At 36.7% G+C, this 27416-nt stretch overlaps 1 protein-coding gene across 1 annotated transcript in view; it reads right to left on the bottom strand.

Annotated features, from left to right (window-relative positions):
* Window positions 1–7694: 7694 nt before the first annotated feature.
* HNF4G (hepatocyte nuclear factor 4 gamma) overlaps window positions 7695–27416 on the bottom strand; it is a 72746-nt gene continuing 53024 nt past the window's right edge. Inside the window, exons 5-11 of the mRNA XM_070747944.1 lie at window positions 22076–22182; window positions 20158–20316; window positions 17634–17721; window positions 16487–16639; window positions 14243–14479; window positions 13468–13587; window positions 7695–11216 (exon numbers count right to left, since the gene is read on the bottom strand). Coding sequence (XP_070604045.1) covers window positions 11098–11216; window positions 13468–13587; window positions 14243–14479; window positions 16487–16639; window positions 17634–17721; window positions 20158–20316; window positions 22076–22182 — 983 coding nt within the window. The 3' untranslated portion in view covers window positions 7695–11097. The remainder of the gene's footprint in view (window positions 11217–13467; window positions 13588–14242; window positions 14480–16486; window positions 16640–17633; window positions 17722–20157; window positions 20317–22075; window positions 22183–27416) is intronic.

Below are 27416 nucleotides of genomic sequence, written 5' to 3'. Positions count from 1 at the left end.
AAAACACAGTCTAATGGTGTTAAGATCTTAAATTGCTGTAGAGGTGATAGACATCACCTCTACAAGGGAAAATGGAAATTCTGAACCACCCTTAAACTCACTGGATTCATAACCTGGAATTCTTAACAGATTACAATATTTTGTGATAGATTATACATCAAAAATATGGGATAAGAAGGCTATGACTAAGTGTTAGTTAATAAGCTGCAGAAGAATTCCAAATAAGCTATACTAAAATTACAGAACAAATACATAATAGAATTATTGTGGCTATTTTCATATATAACTAATGAGAACAGTATTAAATACACTGCATATTTACAATTTCCGAAGAGGCTTGGAAAATACTTGTTTTGAAAATAGAGACTGAAATAGAAAATAGAGGAATGAAATGAAAAAGTGAATTAAAATGAGGAAAAATAATAGTAGAGGATAAGGGTGATAAATATGATATGTATCTTTAATGATGGAGTTATTCCCTTGAGAAATCCACAAAAGCATTAAAGATAACTCTGCTACTCCAATATAGTGCATCAGAGCCTTTGAAATACAGCATTACATTCTCATTCAGAATAAAAATGTTTACTCAAATACAAAAATATTCTGCTTAATGGATTTTTTGAATTAACCCTCTTTCTTTAGGCTATAGAATAAGAAGACTGAGTAGTATACATCTGAATAATTATACGTTAACATAAGATCCGAATTTACATTCTGATTTTTAATGCCATCTGGATGTTTTTGAACATAATCATCCAAACATGTATTTTTCTTGGATAATAGTGACCGATTGATAAAAGATATCTAGTGACATTTTTCTATAGTAATAAAGATCAACGATGGCACAAAATATAATATCTGTTGATTTGTGAGTGGACTCATACTTCAATATATAATGATCCTCTGAAATTTCCCAAATTTAAAACTGAATTGTTTCGGTTTGGGTTTTTTATGCTTGCCCTGTCTTTATGCTTGCAGTCTCTTTGGCCACAGAGAAAATGTCATTTTAGACAACGTTTAGCAACAAAAGATGATCTAAAAGCTTTTAAACAATATATTTCTTGAAGTAAAAATCTTTACCAATGCATCAGAGGGCAAGAAAACTTAGTCCTAGAGAAACATAGAAACATAGAAGACTGACGGCAGAAAAAGACCTCATGGTCCATCTAGTCTGCCCTTATACTATTTCCTGTATTTTATCTTACAATGGATATATGTTTATCCCAGGCATGTTTAAATTCAGTTACTGTGGATTTACCAACCACGTTTGCTGGAAGTTTGTTCCAAGGATATACTACTCTTTCAGTGAAATAATATTTTCTCATGTTGCTTCTGGTCTTTCCCCCAACTAATTTCAGATTGTATCCCCTTGTTCTTGTGTTCACTTTCCTATTAAAAACACTTCCCTCCTGAACCTTATTTAACCCTTTAACATATTTAAATGTTTCGATCATGTCCCCCCTTTTCCTTCTGTCCTCCAGACTATACAGATTGAGTTTGTTAAGTCTTTCCTGATATGTTTTATGCTTAAGACCTTCCACCATTTTTGTAGCCCATCTTTGGACCCGTTCAATTTTGTCAATATCTTTTTGTAGGTGAGGTCTCCAGAACTGAACACAGTATTCCAAATGTGGTCTCACCAGCGCTCTATATAAGGGGATCACAATCTCCCTCTTCCTGCTTGTTATACCTCTAGCTATGCAGCCAAGCATCCTACTTGCTTTTCCTACTTCCCGACCACACTGCTCACCCATTTTGAGACTGTCAGAAATCACTACCCCTAAATCCTTCTCTTCTGAAGTTTTTGCTAACACAGAACTGCCAATGCAATACTCAGATTGAGGAAATCCTCTTCCCCAAGTGCATTATTTTACATTTGGAAACATTAAACTGCAGTTTTCATTGCTTTGACCACTTATCTAGTAAAGCTAAATCATTTACCATATTACAGACCCCTCCAGGAATATCAACCCTTTTGCACACTTTAGAGTCATCGGCAAATAGGCAAACCTTCCCTACCAAACCTTCCACTATGTCACTCACAAACATATTAAAAAGAATAGGACCCAGAACAGACCCTTGTGGCACACTGCTTGTAACCTGTCTCTGCTTAGAATACACTGATAATGTAGATTGAGAACTGTCCCTAGAAATAATACCCAATGAATATGTTAATTTTCTGTCAATGAGATGTACAGCAGAGAAGAAACAATGCCTTCCCTTTTGGGCATCCTTTTCTTCCTGCTCATTTGAGGCACAATTTGAAAGTTAGCAGTGGGAGCAGCACTTACTAGTTTCTCAGAAATGCTTTTACTTTTAAAGAGATAAAATAAAAAAGAACACAGTGCAAAAGCTCTCAGACTACCTTATATTATTAGTTAAATTTAAATTCATAATTGCTCTGAGATATATCACAGGGCACTTTAATACAAATTTAAAATGTTAGATTTATAACTCATGACGACTAATGGGGTCAGTTTGCCCATCATTAAGGAGAATATAAAAACTGCTGCATTAATTTATCAGGAAGAAAAGATATCCAGATCCGTCCTTTTCAGGTAGAAGAAATAAACTGAACCACGGAATGGGCAAACATAAATTTGATAATAACAATATTAGGGTGAAATCCCAGAACAATTGGATCAGCACTTGAACATCATTGGTATTGACAAAATCACCATAGATCAATTGCAAAAAGCAGCTTTACTTGGAACAGCTTACATCCTAAAATGTTAATTTAACACAGTTGAAAGTACACATTTGCCTACCCAGGTCCTTGGGAATGGATCAATAGATGGATAACAATGTCAAATCCAGTCTAAACATTTGGCTGACTATGCAACAAACCATAATAAATTGTAAATAGATCTTAGGCTTTTGGTAAAATCTACTATAGAAATAGGAATCTCAGGGCTCAAAAAGAATCAGTGTTCTGATTTGATTCCACCAACCACCTCTCTTCAAATCTGTTTCTTCCTGATGCTATTAAAGACTATTGGTGATCTTAAGCCTGTTTAATTCTTCAGTAAAAGCTTGCTTTTAACCCATTGGGTTAAGCCTACATATAACAAATCAAATATTTACTCTGAGTCTTGTGAGGAATTGCTGGAACATCATCACATATGTTTCTAAATTAACCTTATCTGCATTGCATTAGTACAGGGGTGTCAAACTGAAGGCCCAAGGGCGGGTCAGATCCAGCCAACAGGGTGCTTAGATCTGGCCCATGCGATGCTTAGATTTGGCCCATGGGGCTACCCTAGAAACAGCAAAGGACTGGCCTACAGAGCCTCTGCCAGCAAAAATGGAGCTTGGGACAACTGCCTGTAGCTCTCCGGGGCTTCGTTTTTGTCCACGATAGCCTCCTGCAGCCTTCTGCCAGACAAAACGGAGCTTGGGGCACCACCACCCCCAAGCTCTATTTTTGTTAGCAGAGGTCGAGCAAAACAAACTAAAAAACAAAAACAAAAAGAGAAATGCTTCCCCTTTTGCATTTGTGTACGCAAGAAAGGAAATGAAGGGAGAAAGGGAAAGAGGAAAGACAAAGAAAAGGATGGGAAGATGTTGAAAGAAAGGAAGGAAAATAAGGAAAGAGGGGAGGGGAAAGAAAGGAGAATGAAGAATGAAGACAGAAGGAAAAAGAAGAGAAGGAAGGAAGGAGGGAGGGAGGGAAGGAATATAGATGATCGATGATAGATAGGTAGATAGATAGGTAGATAGATAGATAGATAGATAGATAGATAGATAGATAGATAGATAGATAGATAGATAGATAGATAGATAGATAGATAGATAGATAGATTACAATGAGAGGGAGGGAGGGTCTGAGGGAAGTTCTGGCTTAGCACTTGGCCACCACAGATGCTTCCGACACAAGTGATGTCACGCTGGCCATGCCCAGCCCAGCCACTCCTACCCATCCAACCCCTGAGGTCAAATACAACCCTGATGTGGCCCTCAATAAAATCAAATTTGATACCCCTACATTATCACATGATCATCATTAATGGACTAAAAGGTGCATTTAGAATAGTTAGATCTACTTTGCAATTTTAGCTATACACTTTTTCTAAGAATGGATTTAAGTAAACGAAAATGTACTAGTGTAGCTTCCAAAAATAACAAGATAATGTACATGGGACCATAATATAGTCACTGTCAATATACAGTATTATGATTAGACTTTCTCACATTCTATACAAAGTTTGTTTCTTGGTGTCAAATCCTTACCAGTGCAATTTAGAAAAAAATAACTCATAATAACTCTCACTAACAGTATTGTCAAAACTGTAAAAGTTTAATATGCTGAATTTTGGAGACTTCATAAGCCAAAATTCCACACATTTATTAGTGAATTCATTATTGCAGGGTTTCTGGAAACCATTTGAACATTTTTCTCAGAATGCAAAGTTAAAGGCCTAAGCATATCCCTCCCCCGAGATAATCTTAAAATTTAATCCTGAAAATCTGACCCTGAAATATCTACCTTCTTGTCATTAATGTTTTGGAATTTCTCTTTCTTTCTTAGGTTGAGATTTAGCCCAAGATTGCTAATACACTAGGTCTCTTTTCACCACACCACACTTTCATTTCAGCAGTTGTGTGACTACACATTTGTTGGGTATTTGTTACTACCTTAGTGTATTCTCAGAGAGACAAGTGAAAAAAACTCACAATTATAGCCACAACCACCCAGTGGATACTTTGCTCCTATAAACCATTATTTAATGTAAACACTGTCATGTTTCTAGATCCAAAGCTACTTTATTGAAAATTTGCAATAATGTATACGCACACATATGTGCTTGTAGTTCTATAGTTTAAACAAGATTTCTTGGTACAACATTACTTTAGAATATTTTGATTTCTAATTGCGCCGGATGCGGGATAAGAACACGCACACCAAGAGCTGGGTTTAAATGGGTCACTTTATTAAAGTTAAATGAACTTTAACTGATTATCAACCAATAACCAGGACCCGCAGAGGCTACTAGAAAATTTGGGGCGGAAATAATGTACAAATTACCTTCCTGGGCAACTATGGGCATAGTTCCTTGCTGAACAAGGTGAATGTACCATGCCTTCACCTGGTTCCTGGCTACGCCTTAGCATTTGTGTGAGGGGGCTCACCATCCAATCACCTTCCAGTTATTGGGCTAAGTGAGTCCCAAGGGCACTCCCTCTCCAATTGCCCAGGTCGTGCAATACCTTAGGCACCAGGCAAGAGGCTACCCATCATCTTTCAAAAGATGCCCTAAAGGAGAACACGCAGTTGCTACCACTGCCCATTTCCACCCTAACCTGCCAACCCCAATGTCCAAAGGGAAAGCCATTTATCAAATTGCGATTAAAGGTGCCATACCCCCTAACCAGTGCATCTTCACTTCCCAGTGTGGAATAGGCAGAAAAACGGTCACAACTAAAGTGCTAAGACCGCAAAAAATGCCTATTTGTCCCCCGTGGTTGACACACTGTTAGATACGGAGGGCGGGGACAAAAAGAGGAATGCCTGAGGCACAGCCCTATTTATAGGGCTCGTCCCAGTATGCCCCCAGCTGCAAAAGGCTGCACGCAGAGGCGTGAAACTGGCAACAGTGATCTCGCAATACCCTACAAGATTGCTGATGCCCAGACCGGCAAAAGCGCTGAGGCCATGTTCTCCTGACCCCTGCGCAATTTTTGGCCAGCCATTAAATTCAGCCAACCATGCATTTGAATAGCATAGAATATTCTATTCATATTGAATAGAATAGAAATTTGGTGATGGTACAAAAAGGGTCAAACTCCTGTGCTACGTGAATGCCAGTCAGCCACATTTGTTTTCTACCCTAAATTGCCATAGGAATCTTATTTTCCACACATTTATCAGAAGTAAAAATGAAACACTAAGTTCCAGCATTTCATTAAAAAAGCCAGGGAAAATATTAAATGGGGAAGTAAAACTTGACTCCAACTCTGATACATATCTATATATACAGAATCTATTTAGCTTGGTCTAACTTTTCAATCTATGTCACTTTTTATACAGGAGTAATTTTCAGCTGCTCTATTTATGTATGTACTTACTTGATATCAGTGTTATTTTTAAGTTCCCAGAGATTTTGAATTTATTACTTTCTTTCTGGAATATGTAAAGTTATTGTTCAAATTTAAAAATGTAAGCTGAAACTACTATGAAAAATAATGAATTTAAGAATCATACTGGTGATCCAGTGTGATATCTTTCTTCCTTCCTTCCTTCCTTCCTTCCTTCCTTCCTTCCTTCCTTCCTTCCTTCCTCTAGTAGTAACCATTTTAGCATTGTTACTTATCTTGTTTCTATTCAGGTGCAAGTGTAATATAAATAGATATCCACAGATAATATGACTAATTAAAGACCCCCTCTCATTTTGATATATACTTTTCATAATAAAAAATACTGTTGGTATCAGTGGCTGAAATAAATTTTATAGGAAAGGAACATTACCTGATGTATAACTTGAATCAGTTTTCTCTCAATGTTATGTGCTTCAACCATGTTGTACTAGAATTCCCACAGTGTTAACCAGCATATTAGACTGAAGATGGAGTTGAATCTTGTGTTCCTGGAGGGCACCAGGAAATATTGACTTAGAATAATTTATAATAGTTAAAATATTGAAAATGAAAAAAAAGAGCATACATTACTTGTTAGGATGTTCTTTCACTTTCCTTACTACAATTCTCTAAAGCCCTCCAGGAAATTCTCAGATTTACATTTTCTGCAGTCTTCCAACTAAAAATGGTTCACAAAACTAATAGCAAAACCAAAGTATCAAAGATCCAACTCACAAAATAAGCCAGTAGCAGCAGTTACACTGACGTATTAAAAGATCGTAATTGTGACATAATTACTTTTCTCTTAAATATAATAGTGCACTAACCCAATTAAGTTATTTCCATTTATTTAGGATCAAAACTAGTTTCCACTCCGTCCATACAATTAGAAACCTTTTTCTGAATGCAAGATGGACAGCAAATGAATTTTATAAATAAATAAATAAACCATAAGGAATTGGGGAAAGTGTTTGCCAGGTTCTATCCTGTTCACTCACAATGCCATTACAGAACAAGCCATCTTCATTGATATTTCTCAATTGATGTCAATCACTTAGAGTGGTGTCTTTAAAGCAGTTAAATTAGATATACCCAGTTCTTGCAGCCGTTCTTCATGTTTTAGCCTCCAGTCCCCTAATCATCTTGGTTGCTCTTCTCTGCACTCTTTCAAGAGTCTCAACATCCTTTTTACATCGCGGTGACCAAAATTGAATTCTCACATTCACATTGTGTTGAAAAGAATAAAAAGTCCCTTTATTTTCTATCCCTGCTGCATTGAGTGAATAGGACTTTGTAGTTAGCACTAAATATTCCATGAAATCTCCTTCCTAATTTCAGCTCATTTAGTTTATCCCGTCAATCACGAATTCTTTTCTGGTCTGAAAATAACTCTTCTCAAAGACCACTTCTTAGAAATTTCAGGGATGGGGGTATAGGAGTAGAGCATAGGAAAGAATCTAGTCTAATTAAAGCTCATCTGATTTCTTTAGAACCATTACATGGTTTTTCATCTGATTTCAATAAGTTTTAACTTTTTTTGCTTACAGCTATGACAGCCAACTGAAAAAAAAAATCACTGTTTACATTATGCAAAGGAGAAAAAGTTACTTCAAGGCCCATTTCACATTCATATGTTTTCAATATATGTTTATTGAGCACTGATGAAAAACAGTTTAAAAACATTTGCGGTAACCATTTCATGGCTACTCAAGCCTATATTCATACATTACATCATAGTTCAAACAACTTAACACAATACTATTTGAAACAAAGCTAGTCATTGTGATTTTATACAATTAGGTATACAAAAATAATTCTACATTTAGAAAATAAATCATTTCTCAATAAGTTACAATATACTCTTTTTAAAAAGGTCTGTGTAAAATAGGTAAATAATACAAAAGGGTTCAAAATGAACAAGTTTTTCATTTCTGAATTGTGAAAATTCTTTTGGTATCCCTAAAAATATCATTGAATTTTAGATGGCCAATAGTGGTAATTGACCAGGATCTCACATTATGTAAATGTCTGTATGTGGGTGTGGGTGGGTATATATGTGTGTGTGGATGGTGTAAAACAATCCAAGCCACTATCCCAGATAAAACCCAAGAACATCCATGAATACATCAGTAAGATGGCACCCAAATATCAGCTGCTAAAAGAATGTCTGAGGCAGCAGCAGATGGAGAAGAAAGATCAAGCAGAGTAAGCCCATGGCAAATCAAGAGCCTGCATGGGATGTTCCGTCAACAGGTATCTGAGGTGGCAGTAACTAGAAAATCCTACCAGTGGGCTTAAATCCAGCACTGAAGCAGTGATCTGAGAAGTATGAGAGCAGTCACTATGCACGGGATCCCTACAAGCTATGGCTACCACACTAGATAGGACCCAAGGTGCAGACGATACAAAGAGACCACTGAAACAGTTCAACACATAGTGGCAGGTTACAAGCGGCAGGCAGAAAAAGCATATACTGAGCAGCACAACCAAGTAGATAACATTGTGTACTAGAGCTTTTTCCTAGTCTATGGACTAGACCAGTGATGGCAAACCATTTTTCCCTCGGGTGCCAAAAGAGCGTGAGCATTTATTGATTTGATTTGATTTGATTTGATTTGATTTGATTTGATTTGATTTGATTTGATTTGATTTGATTTGATTTGATTTGATTTGATTTGATTTGATTTGATTTGATTTGATTTGATTTGATTTGATTTGATTTGATTTGATTTGATTTGATTTGATTTGATTTGATTTGATTTGATTTGATTTGATTTGATTTGAATGCCGCCCTTCTCCAAGCATGCACTATCGCATATGCATGAGTGCCCATATACATAGTTCAAAGTCTGGGGAAGATGAAAACAGCTTCCCCTGCTCCCCGGAGCCCTCTGGAGGTCAGAAACGGACTGTTTTCCAACTTCTAGTGGGCCCAGTAGTCTCGTGTTTTGCCCTCCCCAGGCTCCAAAGGCTTCCCTGGAGCCAAGGAAAGATAAAAAAGTCCTCCCCATCCCTCCACAGGCTCTCTAGAAGCTAAAACGCCCTTCCAGAGCCTCTGTGCAAGCCAAAAATCATGTGGCCGGCAAACACATGCATCTTGGAGCTCAGCTAGGGCAACAGCTCGTGTGCCAGCAGATATGGCTCCGCATACGACCTGTGGCACCTGTGCCATAGGTTCACCATCACTGGACTAGACTTTCCTAAATCCAGATGGGAGATTCCATAGAAGATTGTGGACAGCAAGAAAGCTAAGACACTGTGATACTTTCAGATCCAGGCAGGTGGGTAGGTACCCGGCCAGTCAACTAGGCATTGTGGTAGGAAACAAAGACCAAAGTATTAAACAAGCAATGGTGATGGATGTAGCAGTGCCAAGTGACACTAGCATCAAGAAAGAGTACGAGAAGATGGAGAAGTGCCAGGACCCCAAGGAGTGAGGAGATGTGAAAAGTAAAGTCCTAAGTGGTCCTGATGGTAGTAGGAACAGTCAGGGCTATGGTTCCAACAGATCCAAGGAACAACAACAGAGTTGTCTGTGCGGAACGAAGAGTGCAGTGTTAGAAACAGCTAAAATATTGTGCAGAACCCTCATACTTCCAAGTCTCAGGAAGAGCACCTAAAATTGAGGAAGATGCATTTCCTCATTGGGATCAGAAGGCTTTTAAAATAAAGGATATCTGATAGGTGTTGGCTGCACCTGGAAGTCAAATTGGATGAGTTCAGCTTAGTTTGTGGAATAAGACTACCAGGGAAATTCAATATTTAAGCTTCGCAAAAAAACACAAGGGAAACAATTCTAAAGGTTTGTTTCCCAACACCTTACAAATCTCTGCATAACTACTTAGAATAGTGTAGAATAATAGAGTTGGAAGGGACCTTGGAAGTTTTCTAGTCCAACCTACTGCTTAGGCAGGAAACTCTACACCATTTCCGACAAGTGATTATTCAACCTTTTCTTTAAAACTCCCAGTGTTGGAGCATTTGCAACTTCTAGAGGCAAGTTGTTCCACTGATTGATTGTTCTGTCAGGAAATTTTCGCTTAGTTCTAAGTTGATTCTCTCCTTAATTAGTTTCCGTGCATTGCTAATTATGAATGAGTGCTCCATGGATCCATTGGTTAACAAGTATCAGCAGTCACAGCCTTTTCTGTAGTAGCACCTCACCCCTGAATGATTATGTTCAATGTTTCCATTAATGATACATACAGTACTCATGCCAATCCTTTTAGGAAACATTTTGGCAGTTGACCTCTGTTCTGCATTCAAGAAAATTAAATAACTGTTTAGATCAGGGGTGTCAAACTCAATTTCATTGAGGACCGCATTAGAGTTGTGTTTGATCTACATCGCCATGGCCAGGATGGGTGTGGCCAGCTTGACATTACTCATGTCGGGAGCCAGTGGTGGCCCAAGTCCACTGCCAGCAAAAATGGGCTCCCAACTTCCATTTTTGGCTGTGACAGCCTCCTGCAACCCCCTGCCAGCAAATGACTTTCCCAACCTTCATTTTCACTGGCAAAGGCAGCACAGGTCAGTCTTTTGCTGTTTCCAGGACAGTTGGGGCAGTTCTAAGCTCTCCAGTGGCCGGATCTGGCCCCTGGGCCTTGAATTTGACACCCCTGGTTTAGATTAATTGTTAAAACTGCTTGTTTTGCTTTTTCATTATCTCTATATTTTATCTAGTAATTTTATTGAAATTAGATTTGCATTCTGCTTCACATTTTTAATAGTTAAGATGACACATGATATAAAGGGACAACATATTAATGCTCTTTGGTGATTATTTAAAGGCATTGCAAAGAATTCAAAGGAACTGCAAAGGCATTGCACAGCTTTCAAATATTAACATCCACAAATATTTCAATTCAGGCATTGAGCAAAAATTATATATAAAAAAATAAACAAACAAAAGCAAAGCAAAGCTCTTTTTATTCTATCTAGATCAAAGTTCTCTACCCTGAGTTTTTCAATGTCACGATTGTTAATGCAGTGCTTATAATATAAAAGAACCATTGATCAACATCACAATGTTTTTTGTTTTGGAAGTGATTGCTGCGAAATAACTGTAACTTGATTTGGAAATATCTTGTATTCCTGTCCAGAACCTTGTGGAGGTGAAGGCAGCGGAGTTTCAGGAGTTGCTGGAAAAGAATTTGAAAAGAAATTATCAGTAATCAAATCAAAGCTGTGCTAGTAGTGTGGAGTGGGCATGGGAGCAATAACCAGCATTTGCTGAACTGAATTATAAATAACCACAACTTTTATTTGTTACCGGTCAAAGTTTGGTACAGCACTGATGTAGAATTCAATAATTAAGTTATCTGACTGTTGGCTAATTCCACTATATCAGCTGCTGAAAGAATCAAAGGTCCATCTAGTGCAAATCACTAAGTCCAAAGTTATCCTGAAATCTGGATGATTTGCAAATGACAATTACAAAAAGGACATCCGAACTTAAAGCAGAAATGAAAAGTAGGCAATTCTGGAACCAATGGTAAATTCCTACAAAATTTGTTTAGATTTCTCCTGTGTGTAAGAAAGTGCAAATTTTAGAAACAGAAGGGCAATGAGGAAGGACTGAATCAGACTCTATCATGCTTCATCTTCTGAAATCCTTAACAGATTAGACAAGAAAACTCTGCCTAAAAATAATGTCTGCCCCTAATAATATGTAACACTCCAGTGTATCTTAACTATGTTATGAGATAATCATAACTGCCCAGCATCTATTGCAACACTGTTGATATTTGATGATTATGATGATATGACATAAATAATATCACTGTCTGAATCTATTGTCTCTAATGATTTTGGACCTAGCCAAGAACCTAAGAGTAACAGAAGTATAACAGTAAAATGTACACTGTAGTCTTTTTTAAAATTAGTCATGCAAAATCAAGTACAGTGATACCTCGTCTTACAAACGCCTCGTCATACAAACTTTTCGAGATACAAACTCGGGGTTTACATTTTTTTTGCCTCTTCTTACAAACTATTTTCACCTTACAAACCCACCGCCGCCGCTGGGATGCCCTGTCTCCGGACTTCTGTTGCCAGTGAAGCACCCGTTTTTGCGCTGCTGGGATTCTTCAGAGGCTCCTCTCCATGGGAAACCCCACCTCCAGACTTCCATGTTTTTGTGATGCTGCAGGGGAATGCCAGCAGGGGAATCCAGCAGTGTAAAAATGGGCGCTTCGCTTGCAACGGAAGTCCAGAAGTGGGGTTTCCCAGTGAGGGGAGCCTCAGTGAAATTGCAGCATTGCAAAAACACAAAGGTCCGGAGGTGGAGATTCGAGGACTTCAGTGTTTTTGCAATGCTGTGATTTCACTGATGCTCCCTTTGCTGGGAAACCCCACCTCCAGACTTCCATTGCCAGTGAAGCGCTCGTTTTTGCGATGCTTGGATTCTGCTGCTGGGATTCCCCTGCAGCATCGCAAAAACACAGAAGTCCAGAGGTGGGGTTTCCCATGGAGGGGAGCCTCAGGGGAATTCCAGCAGTGCAAAAACGGACACTTCAGCTGGCAATTGGGGTGAATTTTGGGCTTAATCACTTTTCCATTAATTCCTATGGAAATATTGTTTTGTCTTACAAACTTTTCACCTTAAGAACCTCGTCCCGGAACCAATTAAGTTTGTAAGACAAGGTATCACTGTATTCTTAAAATTTCTATTGTGAATTCTATTGTTTTCCATTAAGAGTTTCCATTACATTTGGCAGCTGATGATTGTCTTTCATTTAATTATCAACCATTAACAAGTATTGTGAATCACATTTTCTTTTTGTAGCCTTACTATGTACATATCAATTTTATAATCAAAATGCAACAACATTTTGAATTTCAAATTCCACAGAATACTAGAATGAAAATGATCACCTTATGAATTCAAAAACTGAAAACATTTTTATAACCATCATTTTTTTAATATAAAACTGAAGGGGAAAAGCCAAATCTCATTAAATTTGGGCAATAAAACAATATTGTTTTTTATTTCATTTAAGTCACAATTTGGCAGATTAAAAGGCTTCCATATTGTTATTATTGAAAGCAATTACTAAGTGAGTAAAAATTATTTGTTCACAGCAAAATAATGAATTTAGAAGGTGTCTAGGGATAACAACTACTGTACTTCAGTGACATTTTGGCAGAAATTGAGATCTGTTAATTTCTGGACCAACTGGCATTGAAGAAAAAAGATTTCTTCTTTCAATATGACACGAGTATATATGGAATTATGGAATGAAAATTCCTTAAAATTACTATCAAAAGTAAGATCAATCAATTAATTGATTAATTAAGAATAAATAATTAATTAAACAATAATTATAATTATTTAGTAATTAATAAACTAACTACATTTATAACCAAATGATCCATTGTTAATCAACTTACCTATCTGTTCTGTATGAGCAGAAGCTGCTACTGAACTTATAAGCAGTGTTTGCCCAGTAACTGGATCCTGGGCTAGATAAGGATGAATTGACTGGAGATTAGTAGCATCATTAAATGTACCTGCAATATTGTCATCAGATAAGTATCAATTCAAGTGAATGGGTTGTTACTATCCAAAGTTTGCTTCTCTAAGCAAAAATAAATTTACCCTCTCATTTATAGGGACAAAGATAAAGATGAAAATCAGTATATATATTAGCTGCACTCTAACAATTAGTTAAACATGAAAGCACAGATGATTAACGTTGTTCATGAAAAAGAATTCATAAACTTAGAACCTCAGAGGAATTTTAAGTCTATGTACTATAATAATAATGAACTTGTTCAAACACAACAAAGATTAGAACCCATCATATACATATCTATATACATCATCTATCTATCTATCTATCTATCTATCTGTCTGTCTGTCTATCTATCTATCTATCTATCTATCTATCTATCTATCTATCTATCTATCTATCTATCTATCTCTATCCTGCTCAAAAAATAAAGGGAATACTCAAATAACACATCCTAGATCTGAATGAATGAAATATTCTAATTGAATATTTTGTTCTGCACAAAGTTGAATGTGCGCAACAGCATGTGAAATTGATTGTCAATCAGTGTTGCTTCCTAAGTGGACAGTTTGATTTCACAGAAGTTTGATTTATTTGCAGTTATAGATTTCTCTCTAGTCATAATAAACATGATCATCATTTAACCAACTTACCTCCAAGCAACATTTCCTGAAGTAAACTGTCAATTTTAATCCTACCAAACAGTTTTACAAATTGTATTTGCTCAATCATTTGCCAGGTGATACTCTGGACTGTAGGCAGCAGCAACAGGAGTTCTCCAAAGCGACCTCTGGAATCATATTGATGATCATTGATGTAATCCTCCAAACTCATTTGAACTTGAAATCTCATGTTCCTGATCTTCATTGGGTTACTCAGCCCCTTTGCATCTTCAAATGGCAGAGAAATGTTACATAAATATACAACACATAAGTACAGAGCTTAATTGAATCTCTGAATTATTCTACTGAGTTTCCTGTAAGGGGTCTACTGGCTCTAAGAAGATGTGAGAAGTGTTACGAACGGATCACAGAAATCCGTTTATCATGCTATGTTTAATTGGATGGGAGTTAGCACATCATTTGAACTTGCTAAGTTAAACTAACCTTCACAATTAATCAGATGATAATATTTTTAGCCTTTAGTTTGAACTAAACTAAATCCTTCCAGTGATCCATGTCATATAAGCTGTCTATTAATATATTTAATGGTACCGAATAAGATAAAATAAAGCCTCAAAGAGATCTAGGAAAAAAGGAGGGGCTGTTGAGAATTCAGTTACCTGCTTTTATTTTTATTGGGAGAGGGGTTATTCTTATAAATAACTGTAAAAACAAAACAGAAAAGAAAAAGAAGGGAGAAAAGACCTCCCATTCTTGACTTCATGATTGTATTAGCCCTGACAATTTCATCACAATTGTTTTTCTTAATGTGTTCTTTTTTTTTTTTTTTAAGGCAGAAAATGGCCGTCTTCTCACCTCCTTTATGGTAAATAGGGAGGACTGAAAAAATAGCTGCTATTAAAGACCCACTTAGCCTAGTCTCTGTGCTGGCAACATACAGAATCTTTAAATTTAAAAAGTTACTTTGCATAAATTCAGCAATGTTTATGTTTGGAAAGAAATCCCTTCATCTTAATAGGACAACATGTGATTGTAAAAAGCAAAATAAAACAACCTTGCGCATGCTTAGAAGCACTTTCCTAATATTTATTTATTTATTTATTTATTGGATTTGTATGCTGCCCCTCTCCGTAGACTCGGGGTGGCTAACAACAGTAATAAAAACAGCATATAACAATCCAATATTAAAACAGTTAAAAACCCTTATTATAAAGCCAAACATACATACAGACATACCATGCATAAAATTGTAAAGGCCTAGTGGGAAAGAGTATATCAGTTCCCCCATGATTGACAGCAGAGGTGGGTTTTAAGAAGCTTAAGAAAGGCAAGGAGGGTGGGGGCAATTCTAATCTCTGGGGGGAGTTGGTTGAGGGCCGGGGCTGCCACAGAGAAGGCTCTTCTCCTGGGTCCCACCAAGCGACATTGTTTAGTCGACGGGACCCAGAGAATGCCCACTCTGTGGGACCTAACTGGTCGCTGGGATTTGTGCAGCAGAAGGTGGTCCCTGAGATAATATTAAATACCCGAACATGTTTAGTATTATTTCTGTCACAGAAAATATTACGCCATGTTGTTGTGGGAAAAGCTCTGACACTTTCTGGAGTGAAGCTGCAGATGATAGAAGGAAACAAATAAAATAAACATTGACTATGTATGCTACCTTGAGTTGTTTATAAAAAATAATAAAGGTGAAATATAAATGAATGAATGAATGAATGAATGAATGAATGAATGAATGAATGAATGAATGCATATGATTGTCTGCACTTGCCTAAGATACCAGCAGGATGAAACCTGAATCTAAAGAATTTATCTTGAACAATTCAGGGCTATAAATACGTTACTCAGAGAAAATATGGCAACAGATAAGCTCTCAAGGCCAGCCAGGGGGAGGGGACTCTAACGTCTCACACGTAGACATTTAAGGGCAAAATGTATCTCCTGATCTCTATCAGTTTCCAAAGCTGCCTTTTCTTTCTGTTTAGTCCTTCCTTTAGGAATTGGTGACACACCTAAGGCAGGGTTGTTATAAAACCTTTTCATTTCTCAACTGGCACAAGGATTAAAGTTTTACTGAAAACCTAAAATATCCATTATAAATCTGATGTTGTCCAGATAATTCCCAGACAGCATGATGACGTTTCAAAATAAGTTAAAATCAAATCCTGTGAGTCCCAATCATATAAAGACCTAGATGACGTATAATATCTCTGCTTATACTTAGAAAGCAACCATTTTTGTTACATTTTGAAATGAAATTCTGAAACATACCTGGATCAAAAAATACAATTGCCTTTAGGCACGCATATTCATTATCATCAATCTGAATTTCCTGAAATGGTTTAATGAGCTCATCCAGGATCCGGTTTGCTACTCTGCTAATCTCAGTTTCAGAACTGTTGCGATGGATGACAAAATCATTACCTTAAGAAATAAATCAGGTCAAAATTATTAACAATATCTGTAGCTTAAAACTACAGAGCCAATTACCATTTTCACCTCATTGTGTTTTAACATGTTATGTACCATCAATAATCTGATGAATTATATAACCATACAAATATAATATCATTTCATTTCATAATTATGTTCTCATCTAAATATGTGTATTTTTTAAGACAAATCTAGATGAAGTAGATCTATATATAGAACAGCTGAAAGGCAAATACAGTATAAATTCATGTCCTGTCACAGATTTCCCAAAAGCATTTGTTTGACTGCTCTGAAGAACAAAATCCTACATTTTTCATTTGCCTATGGTCAATTGCTGGAGGTTGTGATTATATGTTCTAAGCTAAGAATAAGATGTTACCTACTGATGGTAGACCCCCTTTCAAATTTCAGTTAAGTATTGGGGGGGAAAGAGGGGAGTTCCTGTATCAACCAGCAGGATCTAGCAGGGCCATATTAATATTTTTATCCCCAAGGAATATGTCCAATAGCAGGAAAAAGAATAAGGCAAAGGTTATGCAAACCGTATGCAATGGATTGGGAAATTAGCCAAAATGTTTTCTTCTGCCAATCATGAGGAAAAATAAATCCCTCATTTCAAGGGTTATGCTTGTGGTAAAGGTAAACAGGTCCAGAAGCAATACTATTTTGGGTGTTTTTCTCTAAGTAAAATGTCCCTTGGAGTAATTATAACAACAATAACAACGACATCCATACTTCATCTGCAAAATAAAATGTATAGTGCATGGTAACAATAGTAAACTCTGATTCACTTTTTAAAGGAAAGAGAAATCTTATTTTTATTCAGAAGAACCACCCTGCCCTGTTTAGTGAAAAACCCTGTTTTGTTATGTGCTGTCAATTTTAGATACAAATTAAAACACTCTACACTGAAGTCCTATGCATACTTTTTAGTAAACATAGTTAGTTTTTAATTGATAAAAAGCCAAAATAAATATAACCTAACCTAAAAGAATGATGTCTTTGTAAGCCATAGACCTTTTTGCTGCTCCAAGTAAAAGATGTTCTCCAGCATGCGCTCTTAACAGGGCAACCTTGGATATTAAAAAAAACACCAGATAAAACATTAGTATAAAATGTACATAAAATATTAAAACAGAACATTAAAGGAAATCAGAACTGAATTAGGATAATCAGGTAAATAGCAGTTCCTATTATGTTTAAAATCTTCTTCTTTCCCAGAAAAAAATGTTGAAAAAGTGAGGCTTTATTTCAAAAATCTGTTTGAAAATTTATCTTTTCTTTTAAATAATTCATTTTCCTGATAATTTGTTTCCTGAACATTTTGATACCTAAATATCTCATAAAATAAGGCAATGACACTGAATTCATATTATCTTAACAAATACATTAGTGGATAGCTGATCTAATGATAGCTAGATTTATACAACTTCTTAAAGCCCATAAAATCTTGGCCCCCACCCACCGAGATTTCCCAAACTCATCACAAATAGCCATTTTCTTCCTATCTAATGAAGCAAGAAGTAGATATGTATTGTGAGGTACCCAGAATTGCTCTCGACAGAGACATGGGTGACAAATAAGTTTAATTAATAACATGGAAACATAGAAGTCTGATGGCAGAAAAAGACTTCATCGTCCATCTAGTCTGCCCTTATACTATTTTCTGTATTTTATCTTAGGATGGATATATGTTTATCCCAGGCATGCTTAAATTCAGTTATTGTGGATTTATCTACCACGTCTGCTGGAAGTTTGTTCCAAGGATCTACTACTCTTTCAGTAAAATAATATTTTCTCATGTTGCTTTTGATCTTTCCCCCAACTAACTTCAGATTGTGTCCCCTTGTTCTTGTGTTCACTTTCCTATTAAAAACACTTCCCTCCTGGACCTTATTTAACCCTTTAACATATTTAATACAACATGTTTGAATCATTCCTGACATTTTAAACCAATGTATCCTTACTGTACATTTGCCTATTGAGGAGTAAGCCCTTTTTACAATTCCACATGGTTTATTCATGGCTACATGAACATAAGGTAGCAGTTTAAATAACCTTGAGCCAGAAGAGTAAATTATTAAAAATATTGAATACATTAATTTATCTTTCATAAACAGAAAGTAGTTATTTATCAATTGATTAATTTTAAATTGCATTAAATTTCATATCTCAATCACTTTTTGCTCTACATTGTTTTGCTCTATGTTAACTTCATTTAAGATATACAAATGTTAACTATGAACAACAGTGGACTAATGAAAGATAGAACAATAGTACCTCCACAACAACATGAATTGAACTGTTTTTCCTTCTTGCTCTCCTACATCCTGATGTAATTATTCCTCCTGATCACACTAGGCTCATGTTCCTAATCCTTCTTTAGAAAGGGAATAATCTGGGGGTTTTGCCACAGAGTGAAAACTAAATGCCAATTTGACACATGGCTTACAACTATGCATATTTTGTCATACATATACTGTATTTTCTTTTTTCTCTGCATGGCAGAGAGAAGGCAAAGCGGGATTAAAAGGAGGGACAAGGAACATGAAAAAAGATATTTCTAATTCGCAACATGCTTAAGAATTTTAATTTTCTTTTCAGAATAATTTGACTGTTGGTGATATACTATAGCTGTATTATTTTTAATTATATTTTTTCCAGCACTTTGAATATTTCCCAGTTTGAAAATAATAGGAATTCTAAATCATGCCTTTTTGGGGGGTTTCACTAAAGTGTGGGAATCCAGTCAATTGACTTCAATTGACTAATGAAAAATAAACCTTCCATAAATTATATTCTCAAATGAAAACAAGTTTAAAAGCCAGTTTCCTTTCCTCAAATTCTTATCAAAAAGTAAAAAAAAAAATTCTTTTCCCTGCAATGCAACAGTAGATTTTCCAAAATCATACTTTTTTTTCAGCAATCATACTATGCTTTGAATCTCTACTGGAGGCTTGGGTAAATATTTTGGCTCCTACCTATGTGGCAGGAAATTTTGGAATCTGATACTGGTTGACATTTCTCTAGGGCTGAATCCTACTACACTTATTTCTCAGATTCCATAACCAGTTCCGCATCAGAGGTGGGCTCTTCCCAGTTTGGACCAGTTTGCCCGAACCGGTAGCAACCTGCTGGTGATATCACAGAAACAGATCTGTTGGAACTGGTCCATGGAGCTGCCATATTTTTTTGGATATTTTTTTTGAAACAAAATTGGGGGGGGGATTTTTTCCTTCATTTTTTATCTTCTGCGCATGTGCAGAAGCTGAGTTACCAGTACTGTGTATGCGTCATCATCTTGTTTTCAGCTTTTTCTCTTTAAAAAAAATGATTTCTTGTCACTGTGCATGCACAGATACAAATCACACGCATGGCAGCAAGGAAAGAAGTGATTTGGCAGCAAGGTAAATTAGAACCCACACCTGTTTTGCCTGAATATAAACTTAAAGATATTCTCCCGAAACTGAGAAGGAGCATCTAAAATAGGTACTTTAATTATTTCATACCTGGTCATCCAGCCGTAGTTCACAGAAAGCTGGAATATATTTTGCCCAGTCTACAAGAACCAAGAGCTGTTGCTTCATAGATTCAGAAATATCAATAATACTCGCAATTTTCTTAACACTGATGTCATTAGTGTCAGTATTTAAACTTGAAAGAGGAATCTGGATGACACAGAAAACTCAAATTGGTTAAAGATTCCAGTCTTGGTAATAGTTACCATTTATAAATATAGATAATAAATTAAATTAAGTAAGTTAAAATATATATATTATTCAGTATTCAGAAATTCTATTTTATTTATTTCCTATTTCTGAGTAGATTCAGAAATTCAATTCAAAACTCATATACAGTAATTATTATTTAATATGCTTCCATTCCATTCTCTAAATATTACATCTTAAATTACTTGTTCATTATTAAACACAATCTTAAAAATAATAAATTAGAATAATATAAAACATTCATTAAAGTAGTTGTAAGTCAAGGACTTAACTATAAGGGTAAAAAATATTTAAAAATAGAAAGAAGATAAAGGTTGAAGGTACAGATAAATGTTGAGTAATGTAATATCTACTTTTCGATAAATTTATAAAATCTTCCCATCAACCAATTCTAAAGCATAAAAAACAGAAAAATAATATAAAATAAAATAAATGCTATTAAAATATTTATCAATTACCACTAATCATAAAAAAATTACAGGTAGTCCTTGACTTACAACTATTTAATGATGGTTCTAAATTATGTTCGCCTCACAAAAAGTGCTTAGTGAGATCAAAGATCAGCTCTACATATTAATTATGTTTCAATAGAGAGTCATCATTTAGGGTACTTCTTTGATGAGAGTGAGTCTTCAAGAACACATGCAGCTGCACAGATGATGCTATGGAAAAAATGTGCTGCAGATTCCAAAGAGGAAGAGAAGAAATAAGAGGCAGCAATGTTTAGATTGTTTGGCTAAGAGGGTTAAATCAGCTCTTACTTCAAGATTCTCAGAGTATATCTTTAATGATGCAAGTAGTTTACTTTAGTTGGGTTAGGATTTCTGAATACTGTATAGCTATGGAACAATAAAGGAAAGTGCATATAAGTAAATGTGTATGTCTTTCTTGGCAAACTAAAACCCTCTTACTTCTGGTTCGTGCACGTGACACTACTGAGCATGTGCAGAAACTTCCTGGGCAGGTGGGCGGAGCCTCCCACCACCTGTGCTATCGGTTCTAAGAACCAGTCAGAACCAGGATCTATTTCTTGATTAGGGAGGCTTGACAGATACTGATCTTGTCCATATAGAAACAACTATTCAGAAACAGCTAAAAGATTGTAGAAGAAAAAAAAAATCTGATGGGAGTCAAAGCTAAAGCAATTTCATGGAAAACAAAATGTTTTAGAAGGAGACATGATAAATATCTGTTGGTTCAGGCACAAAAAAAGAGTAGGAAAAAGGAAACATAAATAGAAGTATTTTATCTCCTGCAATATAAAAAGTTGTTTTTATATTATATAGTAAGAGTTTGCATATTATATCTCATCATGTCACTTTTATGGCAATATAGTTTTCACCAATAGAGGAAAAGTATTTAGAGTAGATCTTGCAGTCCTTGACCTTCCTGTGACATCTTCAGGCATACTCCAAATGGTTGGAGAAACATTTTATAAGGACTCCTTACAGATTATACCTGATGACGATAATGGTATCCTTCCCACCTGAATCATTCAGTTAACTATTTTGAATGTGAAAAGTGCATTGAATGATATTACAAAATAAGCCAAATAAAATTAGAATTCTCTTCGGAGAGTCTTCTTGCCTTATTTTGTTATTACAAATGCAAAAAGAATAGATATGGTTATAAATAATGGACTCTGAAGTATTCAAGAGATTGAGGTGAATCTTTAGGCACTGATAGTAGATTACTATACCTGACGAGAAAGCACTTCAGCCTGGGACAGAGTGTTAATAGAAGGAGGAGCACTGCCATCAGAGGTGCTTCGTCTGGTACTTATTCGGTCCCGTTCATTTTGAACAGCTGGAGGAGGAGGAGAAGTGGAAGAACAAGAAAACATAAGATATTCATATTTGGTTGCATGCAAAGAATGACATTGAATTATGTTTCAAAGTGGTATTCCACAGTTATATACATTTGAGATCGTCTTATCCATACTTTGCCATGGAGAAACATGTCATTGTTATTGGCAACCGTCAGTCTTGAAAGATTATGGTATTGTGCTCTGGAAAGAGTTCCTAAAACAGCATCTAGTGTGGCTAAAAAGGCCAATCCAAGAGTGGCAATCCCTTCCACACTGAGGGCAGATGTATTCTGTCCCCTGACTGCCCCCCCCCCCCCCCGGATTTCTCTGGTTCTGGGACTGCCTCTTTGCTTCAGCCTGCCGAACAAATGTCTTCTCAAAATGGAGAAGACCATGCTGCATCTTTAGCCTCCAAGCTGAACGATCAGATGTCAAGGTTTCCTACTATTGCTGTGAGCCGCCCCGAGTCTTCGGAGAGGGGCGGCATACAAATCCAAATAATAAATAAATAAAATAAATGTCCATTCCCAAGGTCTTTAAATCCTTCTTACAGATATCCTTATATGGCAGATGTGGTCTCCCTCCGGGGCACTTTCCCTGCACTAATTTATCATACAGAAGATCTTTTGGAATCTGCCCATCATCTATTCTCACAACATAATAATTTATAATAAGGGTTTTTTAGTTGTTTTTATTAATTGGATTGTTCATGTTGTTTTACCACTGTTGTTAGCCGCCCCGAGTCTGCGGAGAGGGGCGGCATATAAATCCAATAAATAAATAAATAAATAAACATGCACAAGCCAGCGAATACATTGCTGTTTCAACAGTGTTCTGGTTTCTGGTAGAACTTTAGCTATTACAAATAACTCTTACTAAATGCAGTATTTCATAAACAAAGAAACTCCATCTTTATTCTCTTCCCTTCCGGGTTCAAAATACAATTCATACTAGCACATTCCTCTTCCTCCCGTTATCTTTCTTAATTGCATTCCTCATGCATTTCTCCCAGCCTCCTCCATTTAACAAGATTTATTTACTCATAGCATGATTCAAAAACAGCAGAAATGACTGTAAACTAACACAGAATGCATTTGCTTGCTTGGGAGCTGAACGGAAATACCTTTCATTTTGAGCCCTACAACATTGAAACTCCACCCTTCTTCCCCACTGACCTCCTGACATACCAAATACATCACTCCAGTATTTAACCCATTCCTCCCCTTAATATCTTCTTCCAAACACCTGTTCCTTACGTTTTTGGATCCTTCTAAATTTAGGATTGACCGAGCGAACGTCTGATTCTTCCTCGCTAGATTCTGGACTCATAGCAACATCCTGTGGCTGGCCTCCCACCTGTTCTACTACCTGTAACCCCGGGCCCACCACTAATTCATAAACACTATCTGTATCCGAGTCTTCAAGTTCTTCATCATCCTCCAACTGACCAGGAGTGTGTACAACAAATAGTGTATTCATGCTAAAACTTCCAGCACATTCAAACATGTGCTATTTGGAACACCAGCTGTCTCCAGTCTACGATGCAGTTCTCGCCCTAGTGCCAAGAAAATTCCACAACCAATTAAGGCAAAGATGGTCTCAAGAGTTCTCACAGAGAGCACAAATGGACCAGCTGACTGTAAGAAATAAAATTTGTCAATTTTTCACCGTCACTATCTAGCCAGAACCATCATTCTATCCAGTCTCAATTGTCAATACCTATCCTCCATCCCTCTCCCACCCCACTAACTGATGAAGTTTCTTGGATCAGAAATGAAAAATTTTATTCCTTTTCCTCAAAAAAAAAAAAGTCCAATTGCCTTTTTACAAAGCACTTTTGAGAAAATAATCATGTAAGAATGTACAGAAGGAGACTAAAACTGCAGCAAGAAATATCTATTAAAAGGAATAAGGCTACATCCCCTACCCACTCGGAGGAGTTTATGCATTAAGGGCATGTCAAGGACAGAAAAGCATAGTTGCAGTCAATGTATCTTTTTAGTTCGTATAGAACCTCATCACATTTTCTTCGAGCAGTGATTGTATTTCCAGTTATCTATTTGTGATTTTTACTGAAGCAATCTGCATCCAAGAAATTGTAAGCAGCACCAATGCTTCAATAAAAAATGTGTTTGTCTTACTATACAGTATTCACAATTTATATGAAGAATGAACATACTTTATGGTGAAGACACACTAGATTCTTAGTCAAGGACATTCTCTGATGGGCCTTTTATTAAGGTCATAATAAGAAATGTCATACAGTGATAAACACTAAGTGATAAATGATCATGTAGACATGAATCAAGAATGATGTCCCAGTTTTTTTAAAACTGGAGAAATGCTATCTTTCTTATTCCTTAAGTTTAAGTTTAAGTTTAATCAGATTTGTATGCCGCCCCTCTCCGCAGACTCGGGGCGGCTCACAGCAATAGCAATACAATGTAAAACAAATCCAATATTTAAATTAATTTTAAAAACCCCACAAGTTAAAACCAATCATACACACTAGCGTACCATACATAAATTTTATAAGCCTAGGGAGAAGGAACATGTCAATTCCCCCATGCCTGACAACAGAGGTGGGTTTTAAGGAGCTTACGAAAGGCTAGGAGGGTGGGGGCAACTCTGATATCTGGGGGGAGTTGGTTCCAAAGGGTCGGGGCCGCCACAGAGAAGGCGCTTCCCCTGGGCCCCGCCAACCGACATTGTTTAGTTGACGGGACCCGGAGAAGGCCCACTCTGTGGGACCTAACTGGTCGCTGGGATTCGTGCGGCAGAAGGCGGTCCCAGAGATATTCTGGTCCAGTGCCATGAAGGGCTTTAAAGGTCATAACCAACACTTTGAATTGTGACTGGAAACTGATCGGCAACCAGTGCAGACTGCAGAGTGTTGGTGTGACATGGGCGAATTTAGGAACGCCCATGATAGCTCTCGCAGCTGCATTCTGCACGATCTGAAGTTTCCGAACACTTTTCAAAGGTATCCCCATGTAGAGAGCATTACAGTAGTAGAGCCTCGAGGTGATGAGGGCATGAGTGACTGTGAGCAGTGACTCCCGGTCCAAATAGGGCCGCAACTGGTGCACCAGGCGAACCTGGGCAAACGCCCCCCTCGCCACAGCTGAAAGATGTTTCTCTAATGTGAGCTGTGGATTGAGGAAGACGCCCAAGTTGTGAACCCTCTCTGAGGGGGTTAGTGACTCCCTCCCAGGGTGATGGATGGACAGATGGAATTGTCCTTGGGAGGCAAAACCCACAGCCACTCCGTCTTATCCGGGTTGAGCTTGAGTCTGTTGACACCCATCCAGACCCCAACAGCCTCCAGGCACCGGCACATCACTTCCACTGCTTCGCCGACTGGACAAGGGGTGGAGATGTAAAGCTGGGTATCATCTGCATAACTCAGCACCTAACTAACAAAATGCATTAAAAGCTTTAAATACAAAATTATACCAGTGAGATCATCACATGTTTTGATTTGCCAAACTAAGTGGAAATGCTGTGCGGGGAGGAAAAAGTATTTTTTTAAAAACTGAAAAGTTTCCCAGTAATATATACATAGCTTGCACATCGTTCATCTTGAAAGTGTTGTTGTATGGTGTGTGTGTTTCATGAAATCATATTTGTGGCATGTGGTGCTGTTAAAATATGAAAATCTGGGAAGAAAATGAAAGATGAGCATAGGGGTTCACTGATATAATTATTCATGAACAGGTAAGTTTTTCTCCCTTAAAGTCTTTTAAAATTGTCAACCTGATCCTACGTAGCTTCTGCTCTGGCAATCTCACACTACTCACCAGAGCTTACAAAACTTTCACCAGACCCATCCTCGAATACAGATCACCTGTCTGGAACCCACACCGAATTTCGGACATCAACACCCTAGAAAAGGTCCAACGATACTTCACCAGAAGAGCCCTTCACTCCACTACTCGAAACAGAATACCCTACGAAACTAGACTTACAATCCTGGGTCTAGAAAGCTTAGAACTACAACGCCTTAAACATGATCTAAGTATTTCCCACAAGATCATATGCTGCAACATCCTGCCTGTCAACAACTACAGGTTCAAACTTAATATCAACCGCTCCAAACTTGACTATAAAAAATATGACTTTAGCAATCGAGTTGTTGAAGCGTGGAACTCATTACCAGACTCCGTGGTGTCAACCCCAACCCCCAACATTTTCCCTTAGACTTTCCATGGTTGACTTCTCCAGATTCCTTAGAGGTCAGTAAGGGGCGAGCATAAGTGCACTAGTGTGCCTTCCATCCCCTGTCCAATTGTCTCTCCTATATTTTATATATCTTTCCTCCCATCCATATATCCTTCCTCTACTCTTCATTGATGTATTCTATTCTCATATCTCTTCTTCTATCCCTTCCCTGATATTTACTACTACACGTTTTTATTCTCTTTAACTTTCAATTTGTATTGGACAAAATAAATAAATAAATAAATAAATAAATAAATAAATAAATAAATAAATAAATAAATAAATAAAATAAAATAAAAAATAAAAAATAAAATAAAATAAATAAAATAAAATAAAATGTCTTCAATTTTGTATGGTTTTTCACATCACATACTAGGCAAGTTTCCAAGTTAACCTTCAGTCAGAAAGGATAGAGAACTTTGATAGGTGAAGAGGGAAGAGATGAAGAACAATAAGTTTCATGGGAATATCAGGAAACCATCAAGAGCATTCTATGACTGAAGTTTTCAGATGACTAAATCTCAAATAGCCATTGTACAGCATCAGATGCTGATGAACAATAAAGGTTGCAAAAGAGACTATTTGGAAGACTGTCATGATATATTTTTTTTAATACAGATCGAAAATTATTCTTTAAGAAAAGAATAATTATTCCAATCCTATATTTTAGCCTTTCTGCAACACCCTGTTTCACAGACATTTCAGCAATGTATATGCTGGCTGGGGATGATGGCAATGAAGATCCATCATATCTGGAGGAAATATATTTGGCGAGGTTATTTTGAATATGTATCTGGCAGCATGAGTCCTTGAACTCAATAGAACCTATTGCTAAAAAAGCAAGCATAGGATTTACTATATGAAATTAAGCAATAAAGTATTGCTGTCTTTCACTGCCTTTCATGCACCATCTCAGAATAAGTAAACCAAACAGTTTTCTAGGAATAATCTGAAACTGAGCTGACAACATTTTTATTTTGAATATGTCAATGGCAATTGAAAAACAAATTTA

This window comes from Erythrolamprus reginae, chromosome 3 (assembly GCF_031021105.1).
Source record: "Erythrolamprus reginae isolate rEryReg1 chromosome 3, rEryReg1.hap1, whole genome shotgun sequence".
Taxonomy (NCBI): domain Eukaryota; kingdom Metazoa; phylum Chordata; class Lepidosauria; order Squamata; family Dipsadidae; genus Erythrolamprus; species Erythrolamprus reginae.
The sequence above is the reverse complement of the archived record's forward strand: the minus strand, read 5'-3'. Positions and strand labels throughout refer to the sequence as shown.